Genomic DNA, 27666 nt, shown 5'->3' with positions numbered 1-27666 from the left:
CTGCAAACAAAGTAAAAAAGTAGATCTAGCCGGTAGCAGTGAAGTAACAACAAAACTGTTCCTTCCAATTAAAAGTTTTCCTTAATAATGTTGACAAATCAAAGCAGATTTACAGGTAAAATATAAAGAGGAAACACAATAGCTGCCTTTAAGCCTGATGTGCTCATATATTTACACAAGACCGGCATCACATTATTTTATTTCAGCCATCTATTAAAACAACAATCATCTCACAGCTGGTCATATCTGCCAAGCTAATACAATTGGGACTGTGCAGCCATGTGGTTAATGAAGCGCAAATTAAATACTAGTGTATCTGCAACCTGTCTATTGTAGATATAGAGCATGTGGTGTAATGTGTTAGTATTTGTTTTCCTCCATTCAGTATAATGCCGACAGTTAGGCTAGTCTTTTTTAGAATACCTTAAGAAAATATATGAGAAAGCCTTTTTCTGAGACAATTTTACATTTACATTAGTTTCAGATAAACCAAGGTCCTTGTGCCTAATACTAACTCCCTAATACTGCCTTTATTACATAACAGATTGTTGTTGGCCATCCCCTAGAATAAGAGGGTAGACAGTAGACTCCTGCTTTGTTTTTAGTGAAGGCTCACCAAAATGATTTTTTGTTTGATTTGATTTGAGGACAGATTTGTTCACTGTCAGTCCCAAGACAAGTCTGTGGCACACAATTTAGGAGATTACACTTCTTGAAGGATCCACACTGTTTTCATGTATTATAGTAACTGTTGCATGCAGAGACTTCTATATACCTCTTTCAGGCCCCTAACCCCTAACCCCTAAGACACCAATAAACACATTGTATTTTTAGTTGATGTTAACAGGAGTCATTAGTGCATATAAATATTGACATGTTTTGTACTCATAATTTTATAAGACTGTCATCACGAACATACTTGGCTGTCAACACACAGCTCTCGTTCTTACTTTCAGCTCCACAGTCCAAGTGTGACAATACTGACATAACTGACAAATAGAACAGCCAAAATAAAGACAAAATCCCTAGTTGCATGGGACTAGTATTACCAGTAGACCTCATGTGATTATAAAAACAAAGTAAACTCAACAGTAAAATTTCACACAAGCAATAAAAAAAATTAAAGCTGCAAGCAGCGATGATGGGCCCTCGCTTCTTGCCCCGGGGGGTACTGGCAAATGCAACATCACATGTAGACCACACATTCTAAGTTTCATGTAAATCGCAAAACTTTTGCCAAGATAGAACCGTTCATGTTTCCACACCCACCTACAGGAAGTTGTTCCTCCATAACTTGCGCATTGTGTTAGCTATCAAAATTCTTTTGATAAGTTTTAGTCACGAGGGTCAACCGAGTCTATATCCAAGTTTTCGTGCAGATTGGACTCACGGCCCAGGAGGAGTTAGACAAAGTATGTTTCCCATATATCGCGATGTGAATAATTAATGAAATAAATTCTAACAGCGCCATCTAATGGCCGATGCACTATAAATTTGGTGTGGATGCTCAAACCCCTATACGGAACAACTTTGTCATATTTGGTGTCAATCGGGAATAAATCTTGTTAAGATACGCAACTTCCTGTTTCGACAGCCCCCTGCAGGAAGTTGGTCCTCTGTAACTTGCGCATTGTGTTAGCTATCAAAATTCTTTTGATATATTTTTGTCATGAGAGTCCACCGAGTCTACGTGCACATTTTTGTGCAGATGGGACTCACGCTCTAGGAGGAGTTAAAAAAAGTAGGTTTCGCTCAAAGCAAATTAGCTAATTAATTTAAAAAAATTAAAACAGCGCCATCTAAAGGCCAATTGACGACATATTTGGCAAACAGCCTCATTGGCACATGAGGAACAACTTTCTTAAGTTTTGTGTCCATTGGAATAGCCGTTGGCAAGATATAACCATTCCTGTTTCCACTCCCACCTACAGGAAGTTGGTCCTCCATAACTTGCGCATTGTTTTAGCTATCAATATTCTTTTGATAACTCCGAGTGTATATGCAAGTTTTCGTGCCGATCGGACTCATGTCCCAGGAGTAGTTAGACAAAGTAGGCTTCCCATATGTCAATATTTTGATGATTAAATAAAAAAAAATAAAACAGCGCCATCTAATGGCCGATTGCAGCCAACTTTGGCACAGTTGCTAAACCGGCCAGGAGGAACATCCTTGTCAAGTTTCGGGGCAATCGGAATAATTGTTGTCAAGATAACGCAACATCCTGTTTAGACAGTAAGTTGCTATAACTTCCGCATTTTTTCAACTATCAAAATTCTCTGGATAACTTTTCATTATGACGGTCAACAGATACTTCCTGCAAAGATTCAAGAAGATTGAAGTCACGGCCTAGGACGAGTTCGAAAGAATGTAAAACACCTGAAAAATGCATAATTAAAAATGGCCGCCTTCCGGTTGGGCGGAGCTAATGAATGTAAATGGGAAATATGTCTGCAATGATTAGAGCAATATGGGTATTACATCTGGTGAAGATCGGAGCAACTATGTCCAAGTTAAGGCCTTCTACGCATTAGGGGGCGCTATGGAGCCCGCTTACAGATATGGGCCAAATCGCTGTACAGTCTCGCAAAGCCCCCAGGTGTTTATGTGGGCGCCAATTTTTGTGAGTTTTCGTATATATTGAGGCCGTCAAAAATGTGCTCAAGGGCTAAAACCAATTAGGGGGCGCTATAGAGCAACCGTACCACTCCCAAGCCTAAATGTGAATTCAGATGAAAGAGTTTAATATTCTGCACATGGCTGCAAAAGTTTGAGAGTTTTCGTGCATCCTAAAGTCCTTAAACAAGTGTTCATATAATGAAGATTTTTGCACGAAAACCAAGATTTGGGAAATTTTTGGAAAAATAGCTCAATGGAGTTCAAGATGAGACCTATGTTCCCTCAAAAGTTGGTATATTAACTTCTTACTTTTTTCGGAATTAAGGCGCACGTTAGGGGGCGCTATGGAGCCCCCTGGCAACACCCGAGGCCAAGCACTACAGAACTTTGCAATTTTCACCAGTTGTGACAGGTGTGCAAATTTTTGTGAGTTTCCGTGCATGCTAACGCCCTCAAAAATGCGACAAAGGACTCGGAAAAATAATAATCTGATGAAAAACAATAGGTTCCTTCGCACTTTCAGTGCAAGGCACCGTTGGGGCCTTGCACTTTTGTGCTCGGCCCTAATAAAAATAGCGCATCTTCTTATTGATATCATAAGAATGGGCAAAAATCCATTTTTCAAATGGAAAATGTATATCCTTCAGACCACTAAAGAGGAAGCTCATGCATTTGTCAGCGGAAGGCAAAGCCATGGCCATCCCACCGTGAGGCTTGGCTTCCCCCCCTCCCACTTGCTGGAGGTTGTGATTTATGCCAAAAACAAAAAAGCAATCCCCTTTCTTGGCAGGGACCGTGTCTGACAACGTGGGAGCTTGTCACAGAGTCATTGGCATTCCACTAAGGATTTAATAGCTTAAAGACCAAGGAGGCAACACTCAAATATCATACAGGGAAGCAACAGCACACAAGAGGATCACAGGAGTACTGAGGTAAGTTCATCATTCATCTTACATACAGCACCACTCTTAGATGGAGGTGTTGAGTATTTAGAGCTGGCTAAAGTCTTTAACACTGAACTAATCCTGTGGCAGATGTACTCTTAAGTCCAAAGATAACACTGAGTTAATGTAGCTAACTGTGAAAAGTGTTTGCCAGTAAACACAACTGAGTAGGCCTAAGTGCTCTCATATGTACAGCACAGCACTTTTAGTTATCTTTAGTTTTCCATCATTCACATTATTAAAAAGCTTACATGTTTTACATGATTACAGATTTTGCTGCCCGAATGGTTACTCAAATGTATACTTTTAAAAATGTTGTATTTCTGTCAGGTATAAACTTTGTGCAAAATTAAAGCAGGAGTCAAAAGGTTATCTAAGTAATTTAATACAGTTTAGAAATGCGAAAATGTGCTAATGTATACTTACACTAGCAACAGTGGCTTCTTACCACAGTTCAAATTAACTGCTCCTATATTTCCGTGGTCACTTTTGTTGCAAGTTTGATGTTATTAATATTTATAATTCAATCTATACGTTCCGTCACACAGTTTGTTAGATAATTAACATTTAAGCTATTTAAAAACCATTAACGACAACATTACCTTTGACGACTTCATGGCTGTTTTTTCTCCGACAACTTAAAAGTCTACTTTTTAGAAACATCCTTCTTTTATTAAACTCCAAGCATTCATTTTTAATATTTACCATAGCATTGCCCAGTTCCAACTTCGTAGTGTTTCTCCAATTATTGAAAAAGATACAATCCATAAAATCTCTCTGTAACTGAGACAAAAAGAGAGCTTGGTAATTTCCCAAATTAAGTAAACCTGCCACTCTCAGCTGCAAATGCTTAGCATCAACGCCAACCCCGTAGATAGCCATAGGCTTTTTTAACATGCCCTTAGTAGTGTCTAGCTTTTAATCATTTTTATGATGCTCTCATGAGTCCCGTGCTGTATTTCAGCGCTGGTCACATAAGCAGCTGGTAGGTTAACAGCAACATGGGCCACATGTAACCCATAAAAACAAACCCTTACACGAAGGAGGCTTTTCATAGAGGGCCATGTCCGAAGCCAGTCTTAAAACTAAAGAGCAGCTAAACATGTTTGTTGAGCGCAAAAAAATTCATTTTCAACTTCTCACAATCAGCATTTTAAGAGTGCAATGTTTGTTAAAAATTTGTTTGTTAAAAAATCTAGTTCAATAGCATGCAAATTGTAGTCATGTGAAGTGCTTATCATATTTACTAGTCACGATTCTCCAAATCCATGATTTGATTTGACTTTCGATTTTAAACTCAAGATTTGATTCGATTTTCAAATGAAACATTTTTCTTTTTCATAAATGACGGCTATGCCATTGTTAGACTATGGAGTCTTGATACGTAAAGGTCAAAAGATCACTGGTTTAATGTCCTGACGACTGTCATTTACATTTTGAAATTCTTCTTTAAAAAGATAAGCTACATGGTATCAGGTGTGATACAACTGCGGTATTTTTTTGGGAATGTACTGCATTACACTAAGTTTATATAAATTGTAATAACAATAAAAAAAATACTGAAAGAATCGCCGATCCTGCTTTTCATTTTCGATTTAGAATCGAAATCGTGACACCCAGTTACAGCATTATAGCACAACACTTACAGTAACACTTTAAAAAGTTAAATTATTTAGACACTGATTAAGTTGCTGTATTGACAAAGTTAGGTGCAAATTGAATACTATGACATGTCAAGAGTTGGGTTGTAATAAAGATCAATTATATATATATATATATACACATATATATACACATATATGTATGGTGATCTACAGTGTTCAAAATTGCTTTACTGAGCAGTTTTAACCACATTACGACTCACCATTAGGACTCACTCGTAATGTCAACAGTGATTTACAAGCATATTAAGATGTCTGAGATGGGATGTTCACAGTTTTATGTGGCATGTGACATATCATATGACAATCCAGTTTTCTCATCTTCCAACAGACGTGGTTCATCAACGCCCAAGAATATCACGCGCCTATACTGGGTGGTGTTAGATGTGTACAAATATTATACGTGAGATAGGTCAAACATGTCAGGAATAAAAGTTCAATGTGTCTACTTTATTAACACTGTGGCAACAGTGTCAACAGTTTTCTAGAACATGAATTAATGCAAAAATAAATGTCATGTGATTGTTTTTTTCAGGTTTATTTTATTTTAATAGTATAAGTCAACAAAAGGCCCATTTATCATAAACCTGTTGCTCCTTATTCAAATAACTGACCTTATTTTGGTTTAACTTAATTATTCAGTATTAAGTTTGGAAATAACACTTGCAGGTACCTCATGGCAAGAAGATGGAGTAGCATATCAGCGACTATTACAGAATAGAGCTCTAAAGGCAGTGCAGTCAGTAGGTCAGTTGGTCATATAGCTACTCAGTTAGCCTGTGATAGTGTGTATGATCAGAAGGTCTGTTAGTCTAACTGGTCTTGTGACCAGGGAAATTACAGCTAAGAGCTACAAAGTTCAGACAGCATCAGCAATATTTAGTTTTAGGAAACTAATTTCCCCAATCAATGTATCACATTAACTCTCAGCAATGCACCTGGACTCAGTCTGCAATGGGATTGTTTTAATTAACTTTCAATCAAATAGTTACAAATATACAGTATGTCTATGTGTGTGCTTGTGTTAACGGTGGGTGCAGATTACAATCAATATTTGGGAACATGAGCATTTCTCCACCAAAACTATATATCAAAGACCAAACAAAGGTTACAGGGAACACCAGGAAGGGTTTGCAGCTGTACCAGAAACCTACTGTAGCTCCAGGCAATGATCTGCCTGGTGTCACAGTCACCCTTATTACAAAACTAACATTCAAGCAATTTAATGCTGCTAAATTCACCCAGTTTGTTTCTCTCTCTATTACCAATTTTTGGGGGTCTAGTAAATTGATTGATAGTGTTTTCATGAGCACCTCGGCCTCATGTTGATCTGACTTGCGTATGCATTTAAAAAAAAATAAAAAAAACACAATTTATTTTTAATACTATTTTTAACACCTGTTTGCAGGATTATTAGTGATTAGGTTATGTATCTATTTGTGGTTATGTAAGATTCGTAACAGTAATATGACGAAGGTGAAACAAAGTCAACTTTTTTTTAGCCACAATGGTAAATTCATATATTGATGTAAAACCACCTCTTCCAATGTATTTCATAAATAAAATACCTGTCTAGAGGGCCAATTCAGGATTGGTTTTGAATAGGGGTGTAAGCAAAAATTGATACACTTGAGTATTGCAATATTTTATTTAGAAATACTGTATCGATTTTTTTTATTTTTTTTTTTAGTCTACATGCAAAAACATTCATGTAAGACAGTGATTCATGTTTATGTTGTGTTTAAATCCCCTACCGCTAGATGGCTATGCTGAGACGCACTACTAGTGTCCTTGACTAACAGTGCCTAGCAGTGCCTGACTTTTTGCTAGAAGCTAACAATGTAGCTATGGCTGAACTTTGGCCTACTTTAGCATATATACATTTGCTCACTAAGAACAATCCCAAACTGGCAGTTTGATTGTCTGTGTACTGAATTATTTACCTAAAGTAAACTTCTTTGACTTTTATGCACATCATGTCTTTTTTTAAATATTAGTTTTTCTAAAATTATACTTAAAAAAAATCCCAATATATCGCCTTAGGCACAGTATCAAAATATATTGCAATATATTGAATCATGACCCATGTATCGTGATACGTATCGTATCGCCAGATTCTTGCCAATACACAGCCCTAGTTTTGAACCCTTTAAATCCTGTGTTAATGTGTTTAATGACCAAGGCCAAGGTTGACTCATATTTTAGCCTGTACTCTATCACTGTCCCTTTGAGCTTTTTTGTTGTTGTTATTCGGTCAATCTTTTTTTTTTCTCTCTCTCTTTGCTGATCCTGCCCCGGAATTAGTCATAACCCCAAAATGTAACGTCAAAAATACAATTCTCAAAGGAAAAATCTCCTCCTGCTCGGACTAACAAATTACTGCGAAAATTTGTCTGGGAAATGTAAACAAAGGCTCTTCGGTCTTCGTGCCCTAGCCAATCTTCTCACTGATGGCCTTCTTTGCTAATGTAGGTCATATACAGTAGAGGCATCAGTATTCAATTGAGACTTTCATAACCAGTAAATACCCTTTGTAGCTGCTTCAATATATGTTATATGCCTATGATATAATTGGCTTTCTAAACAAATATTAACATGTCTGGAAATCTCCTTAAGCTCCAGCAACAGTGACTCCATTACAATTGATGTTCCATCAGGCTATTTTTGCAAAGTGACATTTGTCATCCTAAGTTTAGCAACCATGTGGGTAATCAAAGCTTGCTATGTATGTACTAGTAGAGATCCCTGCTGTGACTGGATCTGACAGATCATAAAATAAAAATGTTAATTTAATTAGGATGAAATCATTTGAACATCACGCCTGCATGCTGCATCTTAAAGTGACAACATAAACCCTTGAATAATAAAAGTTAATGCCTGGTAAGAAATTACATCATGAGGTTGATGAAATTCTACACTCCAGTTCTAATGTTAAGAGGATTTAAATTTTGTGGACTGTGAGAACACTCAGCATACAGCTAGCAGCTGCATGGCGTGCAGCCACAGATGATCATGTTTAGAATATTTTACTCTATGCTGAGTCTCCAGTTGAATCATGGCCAAAAGTAATGTTTGCCAGAGCTTTTTTCAAACAAAAAAGACGTTTACTAGCCAAATAGCTTTTACTTGTGTTTAATTTTGTAATGTACGTAACGTACCTGTTTTTGGAGAAGCTGTACCTTTCTTATATTTAAATGAGTCCCTCCAGGAATGTGTGATTATTCAAAACACAACAATTAACACAATTTTAACTAATCCTAGCATTACCCAAGGTGGTTTACCATTTTTGTATTATCTTCACAATATCTCAACATACATGGAGAAGAGTACATTTGCTAATTCAGCCAAACTGCACATTTCTGCATTAAATGATCCAATAAAGAATCAGTGTAGGTCAAATCCAATCACACCTCACAAAGTCTTAAGTTGTTCAATGTCAAAGGAACTTTCTTGCCATCAGTTGAGGCTTTCAGGCAGGGCTTCTTCTGCTTACTAAATCTTTAAACAAATAAAATTTCTTCCAATGATAATATGGCAAAAAAAACAAACACTTCGAAGCTAATAGTGAATCATTCATTGTTTTCATAAAAGAAATAAGCAAATAATTCTGCAGAGCCATACATACTGTACTTAAATGCTTTCCATTATCTATTGCAGTTGGGGAAATTTTGCTGAATCCATCCAGGAATCAAAGGACTCAAGATGTTTAGAAAATCAAAAGTGACGGAGGGGACAGCCACTGGCCAAGGTACGCACTGAAGTGTGTTTTCTACAGGTGGAATGTCCAATACCAAGTTTACTTTTGTTCTTTTCCCTCCAAACTCTGAAGATAAATCAGAGACAAAGAGGTGACAAAGTAGTTTCAATAAGTTTCATCTCTTGACAGACTCTGACAAGATGACACATTTTCAGATCAGAGTCTTGAATTAAAACACAATTGATAGAATGAGGTTGGCAGGGATATCTATTTGTGAATACATTTTAAGCAAATTGTAACTATCTATGAACTGTTTGAATTATGTGTGTATTTCTATGTCTGTCAGATGCTTTAAATAGTCAATTACTTGCTATTTAGACTTCAGCTGCTTTCCCTTGTGATACTACTTAAATCAGGCTGACTTTTTTTCAGAAAGTTCAAGGCTGCAATTTGTCCATTAGCAACCATGTTTAGACTTTACAAGGTACATGGTCTACTAAAGGCCAACAGGAGCTCATAAAGTAGGTACATTGCAGAGTGATAATAATACTGTACACTGAGGAGCAGAGGAACTTTTTTTGCATTGATGTGTTACAGTACACTTTTTTCATTGCATACTGCTGCAACCTGACATGGACAGATGCTTAAAACATTACAGTACCTGTACTGCACCAAATGCTACTCTACAGTAGTTTTTTTTCTTCTATTTTGTGTCCCTCATTTTTATTATTAAAGGTACAATATGTAATATTGACAGCTAGAGTTTAAAATAGTTACTGCAGTACAAATTCAAAATACGGGAGAGAGTCCTCTCCCCCGCCCCCTCTTCCCCAGACTTGAAGTTCACAGAGGTTGCCAGGCTGAGACCGCAGAATCCATAGTCTCGCTTTGCCAGACCCTCCTCCAAAGCACGCTGAAGGAGCATCCACAGTAATGTTGCTAGACGCTTGTCTCACATAGCCAGACATTACTTCACAGCACAGCGGAGTAGCTAATGTTAGATGCTGGCTATATTGACAGACATAGAAGCCCGTGCTCACGCGGAACTCTGTACCCAAACTAACAGAACTGCTAAAAACACAACAACCTCGCCGTCCTCTCCACCCGAAGGACATACACACTTCCTAGGCTTACTTAAAAATGCTAGGAACCGCTAAAAATAACACTACCCAATTGCCGTCCTCTCCACCCAACTGAACACACTTTATTGGCTTAGAATTCCGGCAACAATCGCTAAACACACTGCAAACTCACGGCGCTCTCTTCCCGATTTACAGCCCCCCGCTCTTGGCTTAAAATAACTCACAGTTAGTTACTCACAGAACAGGCTACACATTGTAAACAGCCGTGGCCCGCTTGCCTGGTCCTTCGGTAACGTTAGCAGTTAGCATGGCAGCGTTAGCCAGGACCAGTCGGGATCACTTTCCTGGCTGTGTCTCAATTTGTTTTTGCGAGTAACCAACTTGGGTACACATAATTCAATGTGAGTACATGAATGTTGAAATGACATAAAATAGCCGTCCCTTGTAGCCGTGATAAATTAGCTTGAAGCTAATGCTTACCTGTTCAGGAGGAAATTAGCCAACTCAGCGTTCTTTTGTGCTCAAAGCTGTCTCCATCTTTCAAATACATCTCCAATATTTACCCGGGGTTTGTTATGTCTCTGGTCACGCAACTGTTAGAAATATGCTCCTTTTTTGTAGGTCGGGCAGAATTTATCTCTGTTGATCCCATTCGTTTGTTTGCTGCTTTCATGGCTGTACTAACGTTGCAGCTGTAGCGCGCTGGGTTTATGTTTTTACAGGTATATCTGGCAACCCGGCCTGGCTGTCAAACTGGGCAGTTAATAACAACACAGGCCAAAACACAAACAGAAATTCCGTCATGGAACGGAAATTTCAAAAGGAGAAAATACTGGCATTAGCTTTGTTGTCAGAAAAGATAGTATTTCAACTTAGCATGTTTCCTTAATATCTGATGAAGCATTGGGGTCATTTTTTGTCTAATCCATAATTCAAATGTTTATACCATGCTGACATGTGTGTTCCTTATCAGATCCTGATGCAGAGAATGGTAAAGAAGGTAGGCTTAGCAGACAGCAGAGAAGCCGTCATCAGCTACATTTTCCCCCCAGTGACTGCACACAAAGGCATGGAGAACTGATATGCAATGGGTGTATTAATATATTGTATGAGCGTACACATATTTTGTGCGTAGATATGTAGGTGCATCACTACATATCTGTTCTCAGGTTGAATATTAGGCATGGATTCCGAAGAAGAAAGGTTAACAGGATAAAGTAATTGAAATGTAAATGTATTGAAAAATACATTTACCTTCTACAATTATAAGTAACTTATAAAGTGAGTAACATTAAACATTCTAATACATTGTGTATTAGAATGTGTTTCGGCATGGTTTATGAGGGTGATTTGATCACAAAACAGATTTCGAGGGGTTTGATATGATCATGGTTCTCTTTTGAAATGTCTAATGTGATGTCACTGACATTTCATTTTCCAATACCGACAGTGGGGATCAAGAAAAAATCTAGGGTCCCCGGGGTGATGATTACACAGTTTATCGAGACGCTGCCAGAGGGAAAGAGCCATCCAGACTTCACCCGCAAGCCAATTGCTTTGACCATCCAAGAGGGTAGGACTGATAGCATAAGAATCATTTTAAATGTTAATATCACTAAATATTCCAAGGTGGAATTTCCATGATTCTGCATAATGGATCCATGACTTTTGTGCAATAAGCCAGTAGGAGCAGAGTCCTGCCATTCAACACCCAGACTCCTCTCTAACAGTCAGATAAAATTAAACACAAACTGACTGGAAAAGTCATAAGATTATCAAAAATCAATGTTGGTATCATTTTGTTGAAGACAAATTTTCCACGGTTTGCATTAGCAATGTACATAACTGATGTTATGCAAGCATCATGCATTTTACAGTATGCCATTAGAGTAAACATTGTATTCAATAATCATACAAAATAACATAGAAATATTTAAATACATATATTTGCATCTGTTTCTTCTGTTTCCAATAAAAAGACTATGAGGTGACCTTGACCTTGTCTTTTTGTTATTTTACAGGCAAATTTGCTTTTTTCAAAGCAATTGTAACTGGAGACCCACAGCCAACTGTATCATGGAGCAGAAATAATGGAGATGTGTCTGATACGTCAAGATATCAAACCAAATATGATCCCAATTCCAATGAGCATACATTTGAGGCAAGTGATACAGGCTACCAAAACGCAGTGATACTATAGCAACATGCTGATGTGTAAAGGAGCTGTAAAAATAGCACAGAGAAAAATAGACAGAGAAAGAAAGACGAAAAAAGGAGAAGCTATTTGGTGGCATCAATGCCATCCAGTCTTCTGACCCATCAGTTTGCTCGGCCACTTACATTTTCTACAATAAGGGGATTTCACTCATCCTGAGAGGAGCATGCTCAACACTCCAGTCAGTTTCATAAAATGGACAGGTCACTTCCACCCACATATCCTGTCAACTCACAGCTGTTAGAAATCGAAACTGTCAAATAAAAGGCATGTGGTAACACCTCAGGAGGCCATCTACCAATCAAGCAGAAAGAAAAGCCTGTAATTGTTCTAGAGTATTTCAATCACGTGCAAGATGTCACAAAGGGATACGTATCTTTATATCCCTATTCATTGCATACTGTATAGCAGTAATTCACAACCAGGATTACGACCCTAGTGGGAGCAGTTGCCATGGGGTAGGCCTACAGGGAAAGATTGTGGAGTTAGCTCAGCTAATTTGAAAAACAAAATAGAAATTATGATTTGTTAAAAAAAATTAAACTATATTCACACTTTTGCATTTAGGAAAAAAATAAACACATGAATAGGATTGCTGGTGTTAGGCTTTCCTATTTCAAATAACCAATAAACTAGCTATATAAGGCCAACTACATAAGCAGCCCATCAACCTGAGTGAGTTCACCTGAGAACCTATAGCAAATGCATAAAAACTACTTAGGATTGGAATGTGAGGAATTAACAGGTAATGTTATTTGAGCTAATCAGATGGGGCTGAGTGGGTATATAAAACACTGAGGTTGTCAAAAGTACTAAAATACTTCAATTAGGGCTGCACGATATCAGGGAAAATAGGATATGCGATAACATTGTTGAATAATGCAATAACAATATTACTTGCAATAAATAAACAAATGTTAAAGTGTGCTCAGTTCTGCATTTCTGCTTCTTTCATTATTTTGCTAAAATACAACAAATTGCTTGTTGAATTTAAAACAAAAGGAAATAATTTTCAACATTTTTTATTGAACAAATTGAACATTGAATTAAATATAAAAGGCACCACTTAAAAAAACACAACAGTTCCATTTTAAAGTGCAGTTTTCTACCGATATTTTCTTTCAACTAACACAAAAACCCCCAGTCTTTCACAATATGTTGCAGCCTTTGGCCACGTGTTTGTTTAAAAAACAATATATTGTGCAGCCCTAACTTCAATACTTTTTCGATACCACATATTTTTAAACAAAGAAACAACAGAACTTAATAATCCTTCTTCCCTGAAGGCAACATTTTGCCTTCCCCGAGAGTTATGTAAACAACGAACGTTAATGGGGACTTTATGGTGCATTCAGGGGCACCTCATAAACTCATTGTGCATTCAGATGCACCTTGTGATCTCTAGAAACTCTTACTGTTAAAAGTAGCCTTCTGCCATCTAAAAGTGACTTTTTCTTTACTAGCACTGTGTGCAGGTTTGTTTATCCATTTTGTCTGCCAAATACTTTTTTTCCCTTTTTGCTGTGGTATTGAAAGAGGTATTGGGTTAAAATAAACAAAATTCTAGTATTCTATCAACGTTTGAAATTCTGATATTGTGACAACCTCATAACACTCAAAACAAAAAAGGTTGGAAACCACTGCTATACAATATAAAACGTATTGACAAGCAAACTACTTCACCCATTATATTTAGTATGTCTTATATCTTCCAGATGCCAAATGTTAAGTCAGATCAAGCAGATACCTATAAATGCTTTGCCGCAAATGAATATGGACAAGCTGTGGTCACAGTTGTTCTGAATGTGATTGAAGGTAAGAACTGTCTGCTTGTTATGGATATGACACATAATATCATGCAGATATATTTAATTTATCAAGCATTCTCACAAATCTACTTCAAATTGAGTACACTTGGATCCAAATTTGACATTTACTACTTCATACCCTTGAGTATATTTACACTCATTCCAGTACATATCACTCTGCAGTCCCTCTTGTATGTTGTTTAATTATGTGATTGTACTAATAATGTGAGTACTCTCTTTTCTGCTTTCAGTTGGTTTTAAAAAGAACAAAGCCCAGCAACAAGCAGCTGAAGCCACCGGTGGGAATTTTAAGACTGTACTAAAAAGAAAAAGGTGGGGTTGTGTTACATGTGTTGCAATCTTCTGTGTTCCAGAGATTGCTGTGGTTCTTCCACTAAATGATCAATGTATTAAATTACAGTAAGATCCGTCCAAAATCTGAGGAACCTGTAAGAAAAGACGGTGAGATTGATCCTAAATTCTGGGAGCTCTTACTTAGTGCTGACAAGAAAGACTATGAGAGAATCTGTACAGAGTTTGGAGTGACTGACTTTCGCTGGATGTTAAAGAAACTTAATGAAATGAAGAAAGAAAGAGAAGAAGAACAAGCTCAGGTTTGTCATTTGTGATATACATAAATATAAAAATAATATTGAGGTTTGAAGCTACTTAGATACATTTAAAAAAAATGGCAATTCTGTAATTATTAATTAACTAGTAATTACAAAATAAGCTAAAGCTGCGTTCTGCTTGAAATTTATTTCTAATTCTGTGTTTGTCCCAGTTCATCAAAAACCTGTCTAACCTGAAACCTATTGAGGTCAAAGCAGATGGTACTGCTTCCTTTGAGATTGAAATGGACCTTATTGAACCAAGCAGCTCCATATTCATATACAAGGTTAGTGTAAAAACAAAATGAAAACTCGCCTAGCAGCCCTACAACATAATAGGTAAAGGACGTTACCAAAAAAGAATAACCAGGAGTCCTACGATTTGTAGTCACTGTTCCATTATCTTTATTGTAACTGTTTTGCCACTGTTCATCACATCCCCAACCGGCAACGTCAGACACCGCCTACCAAGAGCCTGGGTCTGCCAAGGTTTCTTCCTAAAAGGGAGTTTTTCCTTGCAACTGTCGCACTGAATGCTTGCTCTTGGAGGCATTACTAGAATTGTTGGGTCTTTGTAAATTATAGAGTGTGGTCTAGACCTACTCTATCTGTAAAGTGTCTCGAGATAACTCTTGTTATGATTTGATACTATAAATAAAATTGAACTGAATCATTCTCGAGGGACCCTGATTCTTAATTAATTAATTTAACTGCAATTAAAGTTTAAAGTTTTTGATTACTTTAAAGATGCGTCAATATATCTTGCAATTGAATCAGGGCTGGATGGACGGAGAGATGAACCAACATTATTGGGCTTATGGCTATGAGTTTGAAAATGTTTGATGAAGTCCTGCTATGATGCTTTTCATTTTCAACAAGAAGGGACGTCACCCGACATCGCTTAGAGCACCTTCAAATGATTGTTGTGCTATTTTCTTGCAGCTATGTTTTGCAGGCACAATTTGAAGTATCCCAAAAGGAAATTACATTGTATATTCCCCCCACAGGATGGTGTAATGGTTCCATATACAAAGGAATTGGGAGAAAAAATGAAGCATAGCCTCAACCGAGTGGGGAAAAAGTATATTTTCAGTTTGAGGGACCTCATGCCTGATGATGCTGGACTGTACCAGTTGGATGTAGGGGATGTGAATATATTTTCCACTGAATTTAAAAGTAAGTTTTACACTTGCACACAAAACAAATTAGTATCCCTAATTAAAGCAATGGAAGACAATTTTTTTGATGCTCAACACAAAATACCCCTAATTAAAATAAAAAACAATAACTTTGTTTTTTATAATGATCATTCATGCAGATGTAACAAACCATTTTAATCTAAAATCCATTGCCTGTTATGTTTCAGTCCCTATGGTGGATTTCCTGGTGAAAATTCAGGAAGTGAAGGCAGTAGAGAGAGAAGATGCTGTTTTTGAGTGTGTCCTGTCAAATCCCTTCTCCAAGATTTTGTGGTTTGGCAAGAATTTGCCGCTGGAACAAAATGATAAATATGACATCGAGGTTTCAGAAGACAAGCTCATTCACAGGCTGGTGGTCAAAGACTGCATGATAGTAGACAAAGGAATTTATTCCTGCTGCGCAGGAATAAAATCTTGCAATGCATGGCTTGTCGTTGAAGGTAAGATTTTATATTTCACACAAAACACTTAAATGATCAGATTCAGTAATAGTTAAGATAGTATTTTTAGATCATTTGTAATGGAATAATAACAAAAAGAACAAGATGCCAGATACATATTACCAATTATTGCTTTCATATCATAATACAGCATTTTTAGGTGCGCACTATATCTATTTTCTTTTTCTCCAATTCAGCTGATAAAGATGCAGGCAAGGGCAAAAAATCGGTAAGAAAAACAACAAGGGCAGGAGGATCTGGGATGGATCTGCAGAAGGTTGCCCAAGAGCAGCAAGGAAAATTAGAGAAACAGAGAGAGGAAAGAAAAGAACAGATTAAAGCTGCTGCAGCAGCTGCACCTCCACCTGAAACCCCTCCAGCTCCTGCACCCACGAAGGCTGAACCCAAGGCACCGAAAGACCCTGAGCCAAGTAAGAATGCTGACCACACACAACAAGGAAGCCCTATTGAAAACTCCTGAATTTTAGTTTAGGCTAATACTAATGTGATCATCAAAACTGTCATTTTTGACATGAATATGTATCTATGTGGTTATGTCATTACTTTTTTTTTTCAACATCTTATGAAACCATGGGCAGCAACAGTATAGTTGGATTTCATTAAGTCCAAATAATTTCAGAAACTACAATGGTTTTGGGGAAAGTTCACAATTTCAATAATGGGAACAGTTGTTGTATCCATTTTCTTATTATAATTGCTGTGATCATTTGTTTTAATGGTTGATAGAAATCGAAAACGAACCAGCAGCAGTGGCAGATCCACCCGCTGTGGAGGTAGTAAGCACTGGTAAGAAACATAAAAACATCATGGATCAAAAATGTTGTTTGTCCCTCCGCTGGGGTCACTGTAATGTTTAATTTTATGTTGTCAGCTCATTATGTGATTGTCTGCCTCTTTATGGTCAGGTTTTGCTTAATAGTATTTAGCTCATTTAGATTGACTGATACAATCGATATTCTTAGGATGGCTAAGCAGACAGGTTACCATGCTTCTACACAGCCATGTACTGTGTTCTGCATCTTGCAGACTGATTAAATAGTACTAGATACCTTGTCCTGAAAAATGCTCATCATTAATTATTGCAACATGGAAATTAATAAATGCAGATCATTTACACCTGTCCACAACTTACTTTCTAAAATTCCATCATATTTACTAATTAAGGATCATCAACCGGTTAGGTACCAGTGGTGGAAAAAGTATTAAGATCCTTAGAAAGTACAAATACCACACTGTAAAAATACATTGCTACAAGTAAAAGTCATGCATTAAAATTGTTACTTAAGTCAAAGTATAAGTATCATCAGGAAAATGTACTTAAAATATTAAAAGTAAAAGTACTCAATGCAGAAAAATCCTCACATTTTAGAAACTGGAAACAATCAAAACTGTTCTGTCAATCAACTAAGTGTTTAATCGACTATCAATTTCTGCTGTAATTGTAGTTTATTGTGTGTATTTTGGGTAGTTTAATTCATATTAAAACATATTTTATGAAATACATGTGTTTTGTGTGGAAAAATATTAATTTGTAAAGTAACTAAAGATGTCAGATTAATGTAGTGGAGTAAAAAGTACAATATTTATCTCTAAAATGTAGTGGAGTCGAAGTAGAAAGTGGCATGAAAAAAAAAGACTCAAGTAAAGTACAAGTACCTCACATTTGTACTTAAGTACAGTACTTGAATAAATGTACTTAGTTACATTCCACCACTGTTAGGTACAAAGAAATCTAGGCACCATACCAGTGCCTCTGCATGTCTTAGCCCATTTTATACATATCAAACTACTTTTCAAAGCATGCTGTAGCTTTAAAGATTTTTATGATTGTGTTTCTACCTTTAAAAAAGCAGACACTCATTAATTTTACTGCCATATGGAGGTCATTATGCAGAGATTCGAAACGTGCCTGTGCTAGCTGATCCGTCTCAGTATTATGTCTGGGTATTATGTCAATGCTAGTATAGCTTTAGTGTCTTTGTATGTGCAGACTGGTTGGGACAGTTAATAATACAGACATGATCTTTACATTTGTTAACTTTCTAAATTAAGGTCTCTACTACACATAAATTAGGGATGCACCGATACCGATTCCAGTATCGGGTATCGGTCCGATGCCGTGCGCATGTACTTGTAGTCATAAAATTACTCCGATACTACCACACCCGATACCACCTCATAGCAATGTGACAATAACTTCTCCGTCAAGCAGGTATAGGGGACGGAAGAGGAGCAACGCCAGCCGTTAGGAGATTTTTAGCTGTAAAAAAATAACTACGCTCTTGCCCAATGCATGATTGCACTTGATGACCAGCCATTGTCAGTCGTTAATAATACTGGGTTTCAACGTCTTCTCAGTGTACTGGAACCGAGAGACTCCCAGCCGTCACCACATCACAGAAACCGTGTTTCCAAAGCTGCTTTGTGAAAAAGCACATCAGCAGCCTGTTGCCCGTAAACTTCACCACTAATATTTGGAGTAGCGGTGTTAGCCCAATGTCTTCGTCACCTTAACGGGCATAAAAGCGATATTTCAATCTGCTCTGTCTGCATGCGGTTTCTACACAGTGCTGTTTTAACAACTACAGTGCTATTCTGTAAATAGCGATTTCTTTTCACAAACAGGCTGAAATGAAAGCTCTGTGTGTCTCAAAGCTCGTTACATTAAGACAAAATGTGAATTTTGTTTTGGTGTAAACAAACTATCCTCAGTAAATCCAATGGGTACTTAATATGCACCTGAATGATGTCATCGGACTTTCGTTCTTCATTCTTTCTAAACTTCCTCAGTATTTTGATATTAGGAATTATATGATTTATTTTATTGACACTAGCCCGGGGAAATGTCCAGGCCCAGGCACTGAGCTTTGACTTTGTTCTTTGAAAATACAGCTTTGTTCTAATTGACAACAATATCAGAGAAGGCCAAAATCATCTCTGTGTCTGAAAACACCCTCGGACCCCAAAGGGATCATTATCATATTGGTTCTGTACCCAAATGTAAGTACTTGTACTTGATCTTAAAAAAAGTTGTATCGGTGCATCCCTACATAAAACGTTCACCTGGTAGAGTGCCCCATGTACAGAGGCTCAGTACTCACGCAGTGGCCCTTTGCTGCACGTCACTCCCCCTCTCTCTCTCCTTCCATGTCTAAGCTGTCCTGTCAAATAATGGCCTAAAAAATGCAGTATACTTTTTCAACAAAAAAGTTTAAATTACTGAAAATGCATTTACACCTTCTCCCACTGAGCATTCGAGAATATATGAATATGATAATATGGAGGTGCCTCGAACTGTATTCCATCCTCCACCACTGCTGATTTCAAAAATATAACTAGCCAACGCAGCTCCGTTTCCTGCTTGTCAGTCAACGGTTAATGATCGGTTATTTAATTTTATTGTGCTTTCTTTTGGAAGGCTGGCTGCCAAAAATCGCCACTTACTTACTAGCTTACTAGCTAATTAATTAACCTGAGGTAAAGGATAACTATTAGTAAACAGAAGTGACGTGGTGGCTGGTGTGCGCCATTGTTTGTGTGTGTGTGTGTGTGTGTTGGCCCTCCCCCCCACGAAGCTCTGACCTGCAGACAGCAGAGGAACAGAAAAAAGTAGCTGCACCTTCGCAGAAATGAAAACTGAAAAACAGTACTATTTTAGTATAAACATTTACTCGCCATGTGACAGATACATAGATATAATTTAGTAATTATATATTATTTAATATTTAGTGTTTAATAAATAATTGTTAAATGTAGTACAGAGTCTGTAGTCTATCGCACAAACAGAAAATGCACGAACTAACTAAGACTATAACCCTTTATAAGAAAACGTTTCACAAGTCATCAAATTCATTAACGCAGATTAACAGGTACAAATCTAAAATGTTTTATTAAAATGTTTTCATACTGTCTGTGATCGCTGATAGGTCATTCAGACAAAACATCAACAGCACCAGCTGGAGACTCAGAAGGCAGTAAGAGAGATGGTGGAGCATTTGAGGAAGTAATTTACCAAATCAAGTTGAAATGACTTACTGGCTATGAAAGGCTTGATCCACCACTTGCAGATGCAGGAGGCGGTATGCCACATATTGAATACTGAAAATGAATAGTAACACATTAAAAGACTAATAATAATAAAAAAAATTGCATTAGTAACACAATAGTCTTAAAATGCACGGATCAATATCTAAACAAATTACTTATTCACTAAAACACCTTAGTTCTGTAAATTAACCATAGCTTCCCAAAAGTAAAATGCTAATTCATGAATGAGGTGTGAAATAATGACTTGCATGTGGAAACACCATTTTTAATATAATACTGATACAAAGAACACACTGTTCTAACTTTCTAATGTCTTCTTAGAAAGTCTTGTGAGCTCACTGGGTTTGGAAATATTTATGTTTGCTGCTTGTCAAACTTTTTAACCAGATCAGACTTATCTGATTGTTGAACCGCGCACTATATTAGTTGTTGGAATGTGCCCCACATTTATTTAAAAACAAATATAATTTATAGTTGTAGTTTAAGTTATGATTATACTCATAATTCCTCACTTTTTACAGTGGTAGAATTCACACACTTTTCAAAGTATATAGTGACATTAGCCTTTTTCTTTATGGAAAGCACAACTATGAACATATATATATATATATATATATATATATATATATATATATATATATATATATATATATATATATATATATATATATAAGAAAACATTGATATTGATGAACGGTACCTACTTCATCTCAAAAGCACAATAATGAGTAGAAATTAGAATTATATGTGTAGGTAATTGATTTTTTTATTTTTTATTTTATCAAGCACACATATAGTGTGCTTAAAGCTGAAAACTGAAAGCTGCTGCACATAAATTTGCAAAGTGAAGAGTAATATTGGTGTATGTTTCCCAGAGCCTGAAATTACGTGTGGACTCTCTGATGTTTATGCTCTTCGTGGAAATCCGGCTGAATTAGCGGTGAAGATGAGCATGGACTGCGACGGTACCTGGTTCAAAGATGGAGAGCAGGTAAGGCCCATGAATTAACATACATACTACATACTTACAATATGGCCATTTTACAAATTGTAAATTCTCATTTAGAGCCAATTGTGAGTAAAGAAAGGGTAAGAAAAGGATTCATTCCTACATTTTCAGCATTAGAAATGACGTGATGAAGTAGCAAATAGTCTTGTGTATTTGGATGGGATTTTTTTTTTTTTTAACATAACACAAACGGTTTAACGTTCTCCCTTTCACATTTGCTAGTTAACCTCGGGTGCTAGAATCCCCATAACCAAAGATGGAACCTCTCACAAGCTGACTATTCAAAGCTGCGGAGATGACGACTCTGGGCTTTATCGTTTTGTATCGGGGGATAATAGTACACAAGGAAAGATCACTGTTGGAGGTAACATTTACTCCCCTCTTTGTAGAACATACTATTTGTCAAGTGCCACAACAGTCTCTTTGCATTAAACTGAATTACACTTTGTGTTTCATAGGCGTACCTGAATTTGACCCAGACGATCTTCACAAGTTCTCCAAACCTGTGATTGTAAGAGTGGGCCAGAACGCCGCTTTTAAGATGCCCTTTCCTCCTCAGGAGTCTTTGGTGGTCAGTTGGTTCAAGGACGGCACTGAGATCAAAGACGGCGGAGGAGTTAAAATCGTGAGGGAGCCCAGTCACAGCCGGCTGATGCTCAGAGACTGCCTGCGGACAGACACAGGGGAAATCAAGATCCAACTCAAAAACCCATTCGGAGTTGTGGAGGCCACATCTAAGCTTATAGTGCTTGGTACGAAAAATGATATGAACTTTCTAGAATAACTTTACCCCTACATTCACAGCCACGTTCAAACATAAACGCAACTTTCACCTTACTAAGCATCACATTTATATTACATTTGTAATTGAACACGTTTTTGAAACAGATCGGCCAGGTCCACCGGAGGGTCCAGTGGAGACTGTTGAAACCACCTCATCTATAATTGAGATTAAATGGAACCCTCCCAAAGACGACGGCGGCTCCACTGTCACCAACTATATTATAGAACGGCAGCAGGTAGGACAGAGTCTGTGGACAAAACTTGGGGATGTCTCAGCTGACAAGACCTCCTTCAGAGACAGGAATGTGACTCATGGAAAGAAATACAACTACCGCATCTACGCAGAAAACCCTGAGGGCCTCAGCGACACCCTGGAGACAGCTGATAGCATTATGGCTGGCATAATGAGTGAGTGTAGAAAAAAGAAGTCTCATTTAGCATTCCTCAGCAAATCCCATGTTAACTTCCCTCAGGTTGTGATAAATGAAAACGCCTCTGGATAGTTTTGTGATTGCTTCAAATTGTTTGTTACCGGAACCATTTAGTCACTGTAGAAAGTCAGCCTTTTATCATTGCTGTAATGATTGCTCTATCTCCAACAGGAATAGTTTGCAACATCCTGCAGTGATTTGCAGTGCACCTTGATTTAGTCCATGTCTTTACAGTAATTGCTTCTCAATTATTAATCATGAGATTACTTGATTAATTGTCATTATGCTTTTATCAATAACTTTGCTTGTCATTCCTTAGTACTCTCCGGTCCACCTGGTGCACCCACATTGGTGAGTGCCTCTAAGACCTGCATCAAGCTGACCTGGACCCCCCCAGAGGACGACAGAGGAGTACCGATCATTGGTTACCAAGTGGAGAAACGAAAGAAAGACACAAATCAGTGGATTGCCCTGAATTCAGTGAATGAACCTATTGAGGGTTTGTCAAAAACACATACACACACAAACACTATTGTTCTGATGTAATGTAATTTGCTTTGTTGCATTATTATTATTATTTTTTACAATATAATGCATATTATTTTCAGAGGTGAACTATGCAGTTAAAGATGTCACTGAGGGAGCAGAGTATGAGTTCAGGGTTTCAGCAATCAATGAGTCAGGATCAGGAGACCCAAGCCCTCCCTCTGAAATGGTGTGTGCAAAGAATCCCAACAGTAAGTAGTTTACTTTCTTTGTGGTGCATATTAATTATTGAAATTTGTTATCCAGAGCAATGTTTGTTCCCTGTCTGCATTTCATGTTGTATGTGTTTTCTTCAAGTGAGACCTTGTTTTAAAGACCCAGAGGACTTCATTGTTGTCAGAGCAGGAAATTCTGTACGTGTCAAAATTTGCTATGAGGTATGAATAAACCTAACATCTGGTATGTACAGTATATTGAGCCCTTCTTCCATGGTGTGATTCCTAAATCTTTTCAAGTCAGTTCCGTATTTCAGATTTCCCTCCCCCCCCATTCCAGCCATGTCATATTCTTGAGTGATGAGTTTACTACGGTGTGACATGACTGCATATGACTCACACTTTATCACATTTATCTACTATTGATATCTCCAGGCTGAACCTCCACCTCAGATCACTTGGCTGAAGGATGATGAGCCAATATCCCCGTGGGTTAATGTCATCAACACAGAGGGAATGTCTCAGCTTGTTATTCCCTCATCAAAGCGCTCAGACTCTGCCATTTACACTATCAAAGCCAAAAACTCTGTGGGTGAGGCCTCTTTCGACATTGAGGTTAGAGTCACAGGTAAGGCCAAATTATGAAAGCGCAGAAAAGTTGTGATATTTTTGTACTGAAACTAATCTTGCCAATTATGTTGTGCTGATATTACCTGCATGTTAGTTTAAAAATCCTAGGGTCTTTAAATGTAAAGGGAATTTGTTGGAATTGAGGAATTAATTTAATTGCTTGCATTGTGTTCCTCTGGCCAGAGAAGAACATCATTAATATAGACACTCAACAACATTATTTGGCTAATTTTTAATAATAATAATAATAATAAATTGAATTTATATAGCTTCATACTCAATCATAATATAATATTGACAAGTAAACGCCAATGACACACACACACACACACACACACACACACACACACACACACACACACACACACACACACACACACACACACACACACGTATTGGCAACCGAATGTCAAACCCTAATTAACAGTGAACAACTTCTAAATGGAATGAGAAACATAATTCTTACTGTGTAACATGCAGTAATAGGATATGATTAACGTACTGTATAACAGCTGTCAAATGCAAATGGAATCCTGACAAAAACCCATAGAGAAATGAAATGCCTTTCGAGTGTGGTAAGATTATAGAAGGTTTCAAAGCAGCTACATTACAGAAATGTATGCTCCCAAAAAAAGGGTTGTCAAGCAATTCTTTTTTTTCCTCTCCTAGCATAGGATACATACTCTGCATCTTATCATATTTGTTGCTAGATGAACCCAAGACTCCAGGGCCAGTGGAGATTGAGCAAACAGTCCACGGCAAAGTGGTGATATCATGGGCTCCTTCACCGGACCAGGAGCTCGACGACCGCCTGTACTATGTGGTGTCTCAACATGACTCCAACACCAGAGTGTGGAAGACTGTAGCGGACCGCCTCTTCACTAACACATACACAGCCAACAACATCCTTCCTGGGAGACAGTACCTTTTCCGGATCTACGCCAAGAATGATATGGGCCTCTCAGATCCATCTCAGTCACCTACATGGGGCATCAACAATAACAGAGGTGGGGGATTATAGTTTTCCCAGTTCAGTTATATTTTTGATTATGCTATTACAGTAAACCAAACCTAAATAAATAAATACATACATAAAAAGATGCCTATGAAATACATCCTGAAATAAATAAATTAAGATATATAAAACCTAAATATAAATATATAAATGAGGCAATATAGTTAAATAAATATAAATTAATAGGTTTTTATTTAAAAAAAAAATTCTCAAATGAATAGGCCCTACCTTTATTTCCTAAATCTACATTAATATGTTTCAGGTTACTTTTATTTCATAAGTCCACATTTATTTATTTATATAAAAGCTCTAAGGATGGCAATGTCGGTTGGTCGATCGATCTGTGGGTTCGCCACTGTGGTCCACAGTGAAATGTCATTACAAATATTGAAGGGATTGATTGCCATGAATTTTGTAGAGATATTGATCGTCAAGTTGAGTCTTCTGGGCCCCAGAAGATTAACCCTTTTCATGCAAGTCTAGGTTTTCAATTATCCAGTGAAATATCGCAACATCTACCATACTATATAGATTGGGGCAACATTTAGTACAGACATTAATGGTTCCTAGACATTGTATCCTGATAACTTTGGTCGTAAACACATTTTATTCTTGCACCATCATCAGGTCAACATTTTTATTTGTCCAATAGTTTGACTTATGACCAAATACCTTAAAAAATACTGACATTCCCATCAGCCTCAGCTTTACTTTTGACTTGTGACTACGTGACCATGATGAAAACATTATACCTGCTTAACATACGCACGTTGGTATAGTCACCGTATACATATTGCTAGGTTAACATTAGTCTTGTTTTACATCTTTTTCTCCAAACATACATCATACATCTATCATCTAAAATGTAATAGGATTATCATGTGATTTAAATGATTTCAATCCTTTTTCTCTTTGATTTTCCCATTAAGTTCCAATATCTTCACATGGAGTTAATTCATCAGATATCTGCTTTGAGAGGCCTCCATCCATCTTGGTCCCTCTGAAAGTCCACACGCCACCTAAAGGTTACCAACTCTACATGACATGTGCTGTCCGAGGATGCCCTACGCCCACTGTATCCTGGTACCTGAACGACATCTGCATCAACTCAGACAACAACTATTATATCACCAATTCATTTGGTGTGTGCTCCATGTTCATTCTTAGAGTCCGATCAATAGACAGCGGTGACTATAAAGTTGTTGCAGTCAACCCTCTGGGAAAGGCAGAGTGTTCTACTAAACTTATTGTTAGAGGTAAGGTTTAACTTGGAGTTGGAATAGTTTCAGAATAACCCGTTTTGGTTTATGTGTTTACTGATTATTTTTCTCACCGCTTTTTCTCCACAGACTGAAACGGCATGGAGGCTTTATGCAGCTTTTCCTCTTACTGAGATATTCTGAACAATAAGGAGGTGGAATGTTTTGTTTTACTGCATAGACTGCGTTGAAATGTAAAGTGCTGGTAAAATCATCTACAATGGTCTAAATACTAACTAATTTAATTTATTTGAAATGTGACTGATTTCCAATTGTTACCCTGTATTCAGAAATAACGATTTAGCATGAGTGAAGTGAAAAACCAGAGTACAAAGACATTTGTCAAACTTACTATTCTAGCAACTGCAATAAATTGACAAATTGATAATTGTGTGTATTGTTTTTCTTGGTCTTGTTTTGTCACTGAATTATGCTTTCATCAATAACTTTGCAAATATTCTTCACTAACTTCACTGACAGAAACAAACTTGGCCGTTCTTAAAGCAAAAGATGTTTCCAGCTTGTGTGTCCAATAGCACATGGCTCAAACATCTGAGCCCACAACATCGTGCTCATTACAGTACCACATTAAGCCTACATGAACCGAGTGCACATTTTCATAGTATTTCCATATCCACCGGAACTCCCTAGTGCACGTGTCAAACTCAAGGCCCGCGGGCCAAATCCGGCCCCTTGCAGATTTAGATCCGGCCCGTATATCTATTTGGGTTCACAATAAATTTTGGCCCGCCTAGTTGGGCGCCAAACCAAAAACACAGGAAAGTGGTTTTAAAATGCAAATACATGTCATTCAAAGCAAAATATGGCAGATTTGCTGATTCTGAGACTCAGAAATTTCCCACAGAAGCAGCAGAGAGTTTTCATATTCAGGCTGTGAAACAAAAAAAATCATTGTTTTGCTTGATTTGATAAATTCTATGATGGCTAAGGAACTCTTTTGATTACTTTTTTAGGGCTTCATGTCAACAAAAATGCAACAAAAAGCGTACAAAAATGTCGGGAAAAAGCAACAAATTTACAAAAAGGTGACACGTCTGAGAAAGCCACAAAAAAGTCTGGCCCTTGGTGTAATTCTCTTTTTCCAGTGTGGCCCTTAGTGAAATGAGTTTGACACCCTAGTGAATTGCCATTACAAGATCTTTAGCTGCAAAACTTAAAATAGTCCTTTTTATATCTACAAACAAATAACCATTCAAGGAAAAGCTTTCAGGGAGACAACTATGTTTAACTGCTTGTATGCATAACTGAAAAGAAACATACTTACTGTACATGCAATCACATTGCGTACTATATTCTACAAGGCCATTCTGAAAAGGCCAATACGAATTAAGTCCATACTGTACATAATATAACATCTATAAAAACATAAGATTGCTGCTGGATATAACATTTAGACTAAACACATACAGCCAGGATGACTATTTTATCTAATGGCATTATACTTACTGATGAGAGTGAAATATTGCAGCATTTTTT

The 27666-nt window shown here is 37.3% G+C and overlaps 1 protein-coding gene and 1 long non-coding RNA gene across 3 annotated transcripts in view; one reads left to right on the top strand and one right to left on the bottom strand.

The window, feature by feature from the left end:
• Nucleotides 1-21924, bottom strand: part of LOC120557409 — a 30018-nt gene extending 8094 nt beyond the window's left edge. The window contains exons 1-3 of the long non-coding RNA XR_005638967.1: nucleotides 21815-21924; nucleotides 21230-21310; nucleotides 20330-20392 (exon numbers count right to left, since the gene is read on the bottom strand). This is a non-coding gene — a long non-coding RNA (uncharacterized LOC120557409). The remainder of the gene's footprint in view (nucleotides 1-20329; nucleotides 20393-21229; nucleotides 21311-21814) is intronic.
• On the top strand, nucleotides 3478-26557 carry igfn1.4 (immunoglobulin like and fibronectin type III domain containing 1, tandem duplicate 4). 2 transcript variants are annotated; one of them, XM_039797698.1, is made up of 24 exons: nucleotides 3478-3548; nucleotides 8879-8969; nucleotides 10974-11000; nucleotides 11451-11573; nucleotides 12022-12161; nucleotides 13931-14030; nucleotides 14275-14356; nucleotides 14445-14637; nucleotides 14808-14921; nucleotides 15642-15810; nucleotides 16001-16273; nucleotides 16471-16704; nucleotides 17021-17080; nucleotides 21217-21332; nucleotides 21573-21714; nucleotides 21809-22102; nucleotides 22239-22541; nucleotides 22884-23063; nucleotides 23173-23301; nucleotides 23408-23487; nucleotides 23701-23893; nucleotides 24606-24902; nucleotides 25840-26166; nucleotides 26260-26557. In XM_039797698.1, the coding sequence occupies exons 2-24, from the start codon at nucleotides 8924-8926 to the stop codon at nucleotides 26262-26264; spliced, it is 3627 nt and encodes a 1208-aa protein (XP_039653632.1). In that variant the 5' UTR covers nucleotides 3478-3548; nucleotides 8879-8923; the 3' UTR covers nucleotides 26265-26557. The 2 variants fall into 2 exon arrangements, with proteins under 2 accessions (XP_039653632.1, XP_039653633.1); XM_039797699.1 differs by lacking the exon at nucleotides 10974-11000.
• Nucleotides 26558-27666: the final 1109 nt, after the last annotated feature.

The sequence above is a fragment of the Perca fluviatilis genome, chromosome 4 (assembly GCF_010015445.1).
Source record: "Perca fluviatilis chromosome 4, GENO_Pfluv_1.0, whole genome shotgun sequence".
Taxonomy (NCBI): domain Eukaryota; kingdom Metazoa; phylum Chordata; class Actinopteri; order Perciformes; family Percidae; genus Perca; species Perca fluviatilis.
Note: the sequence above shows the minus strand (reverse complement) of the source record. Positions and strands in the feature narration are given on the sequence as shown.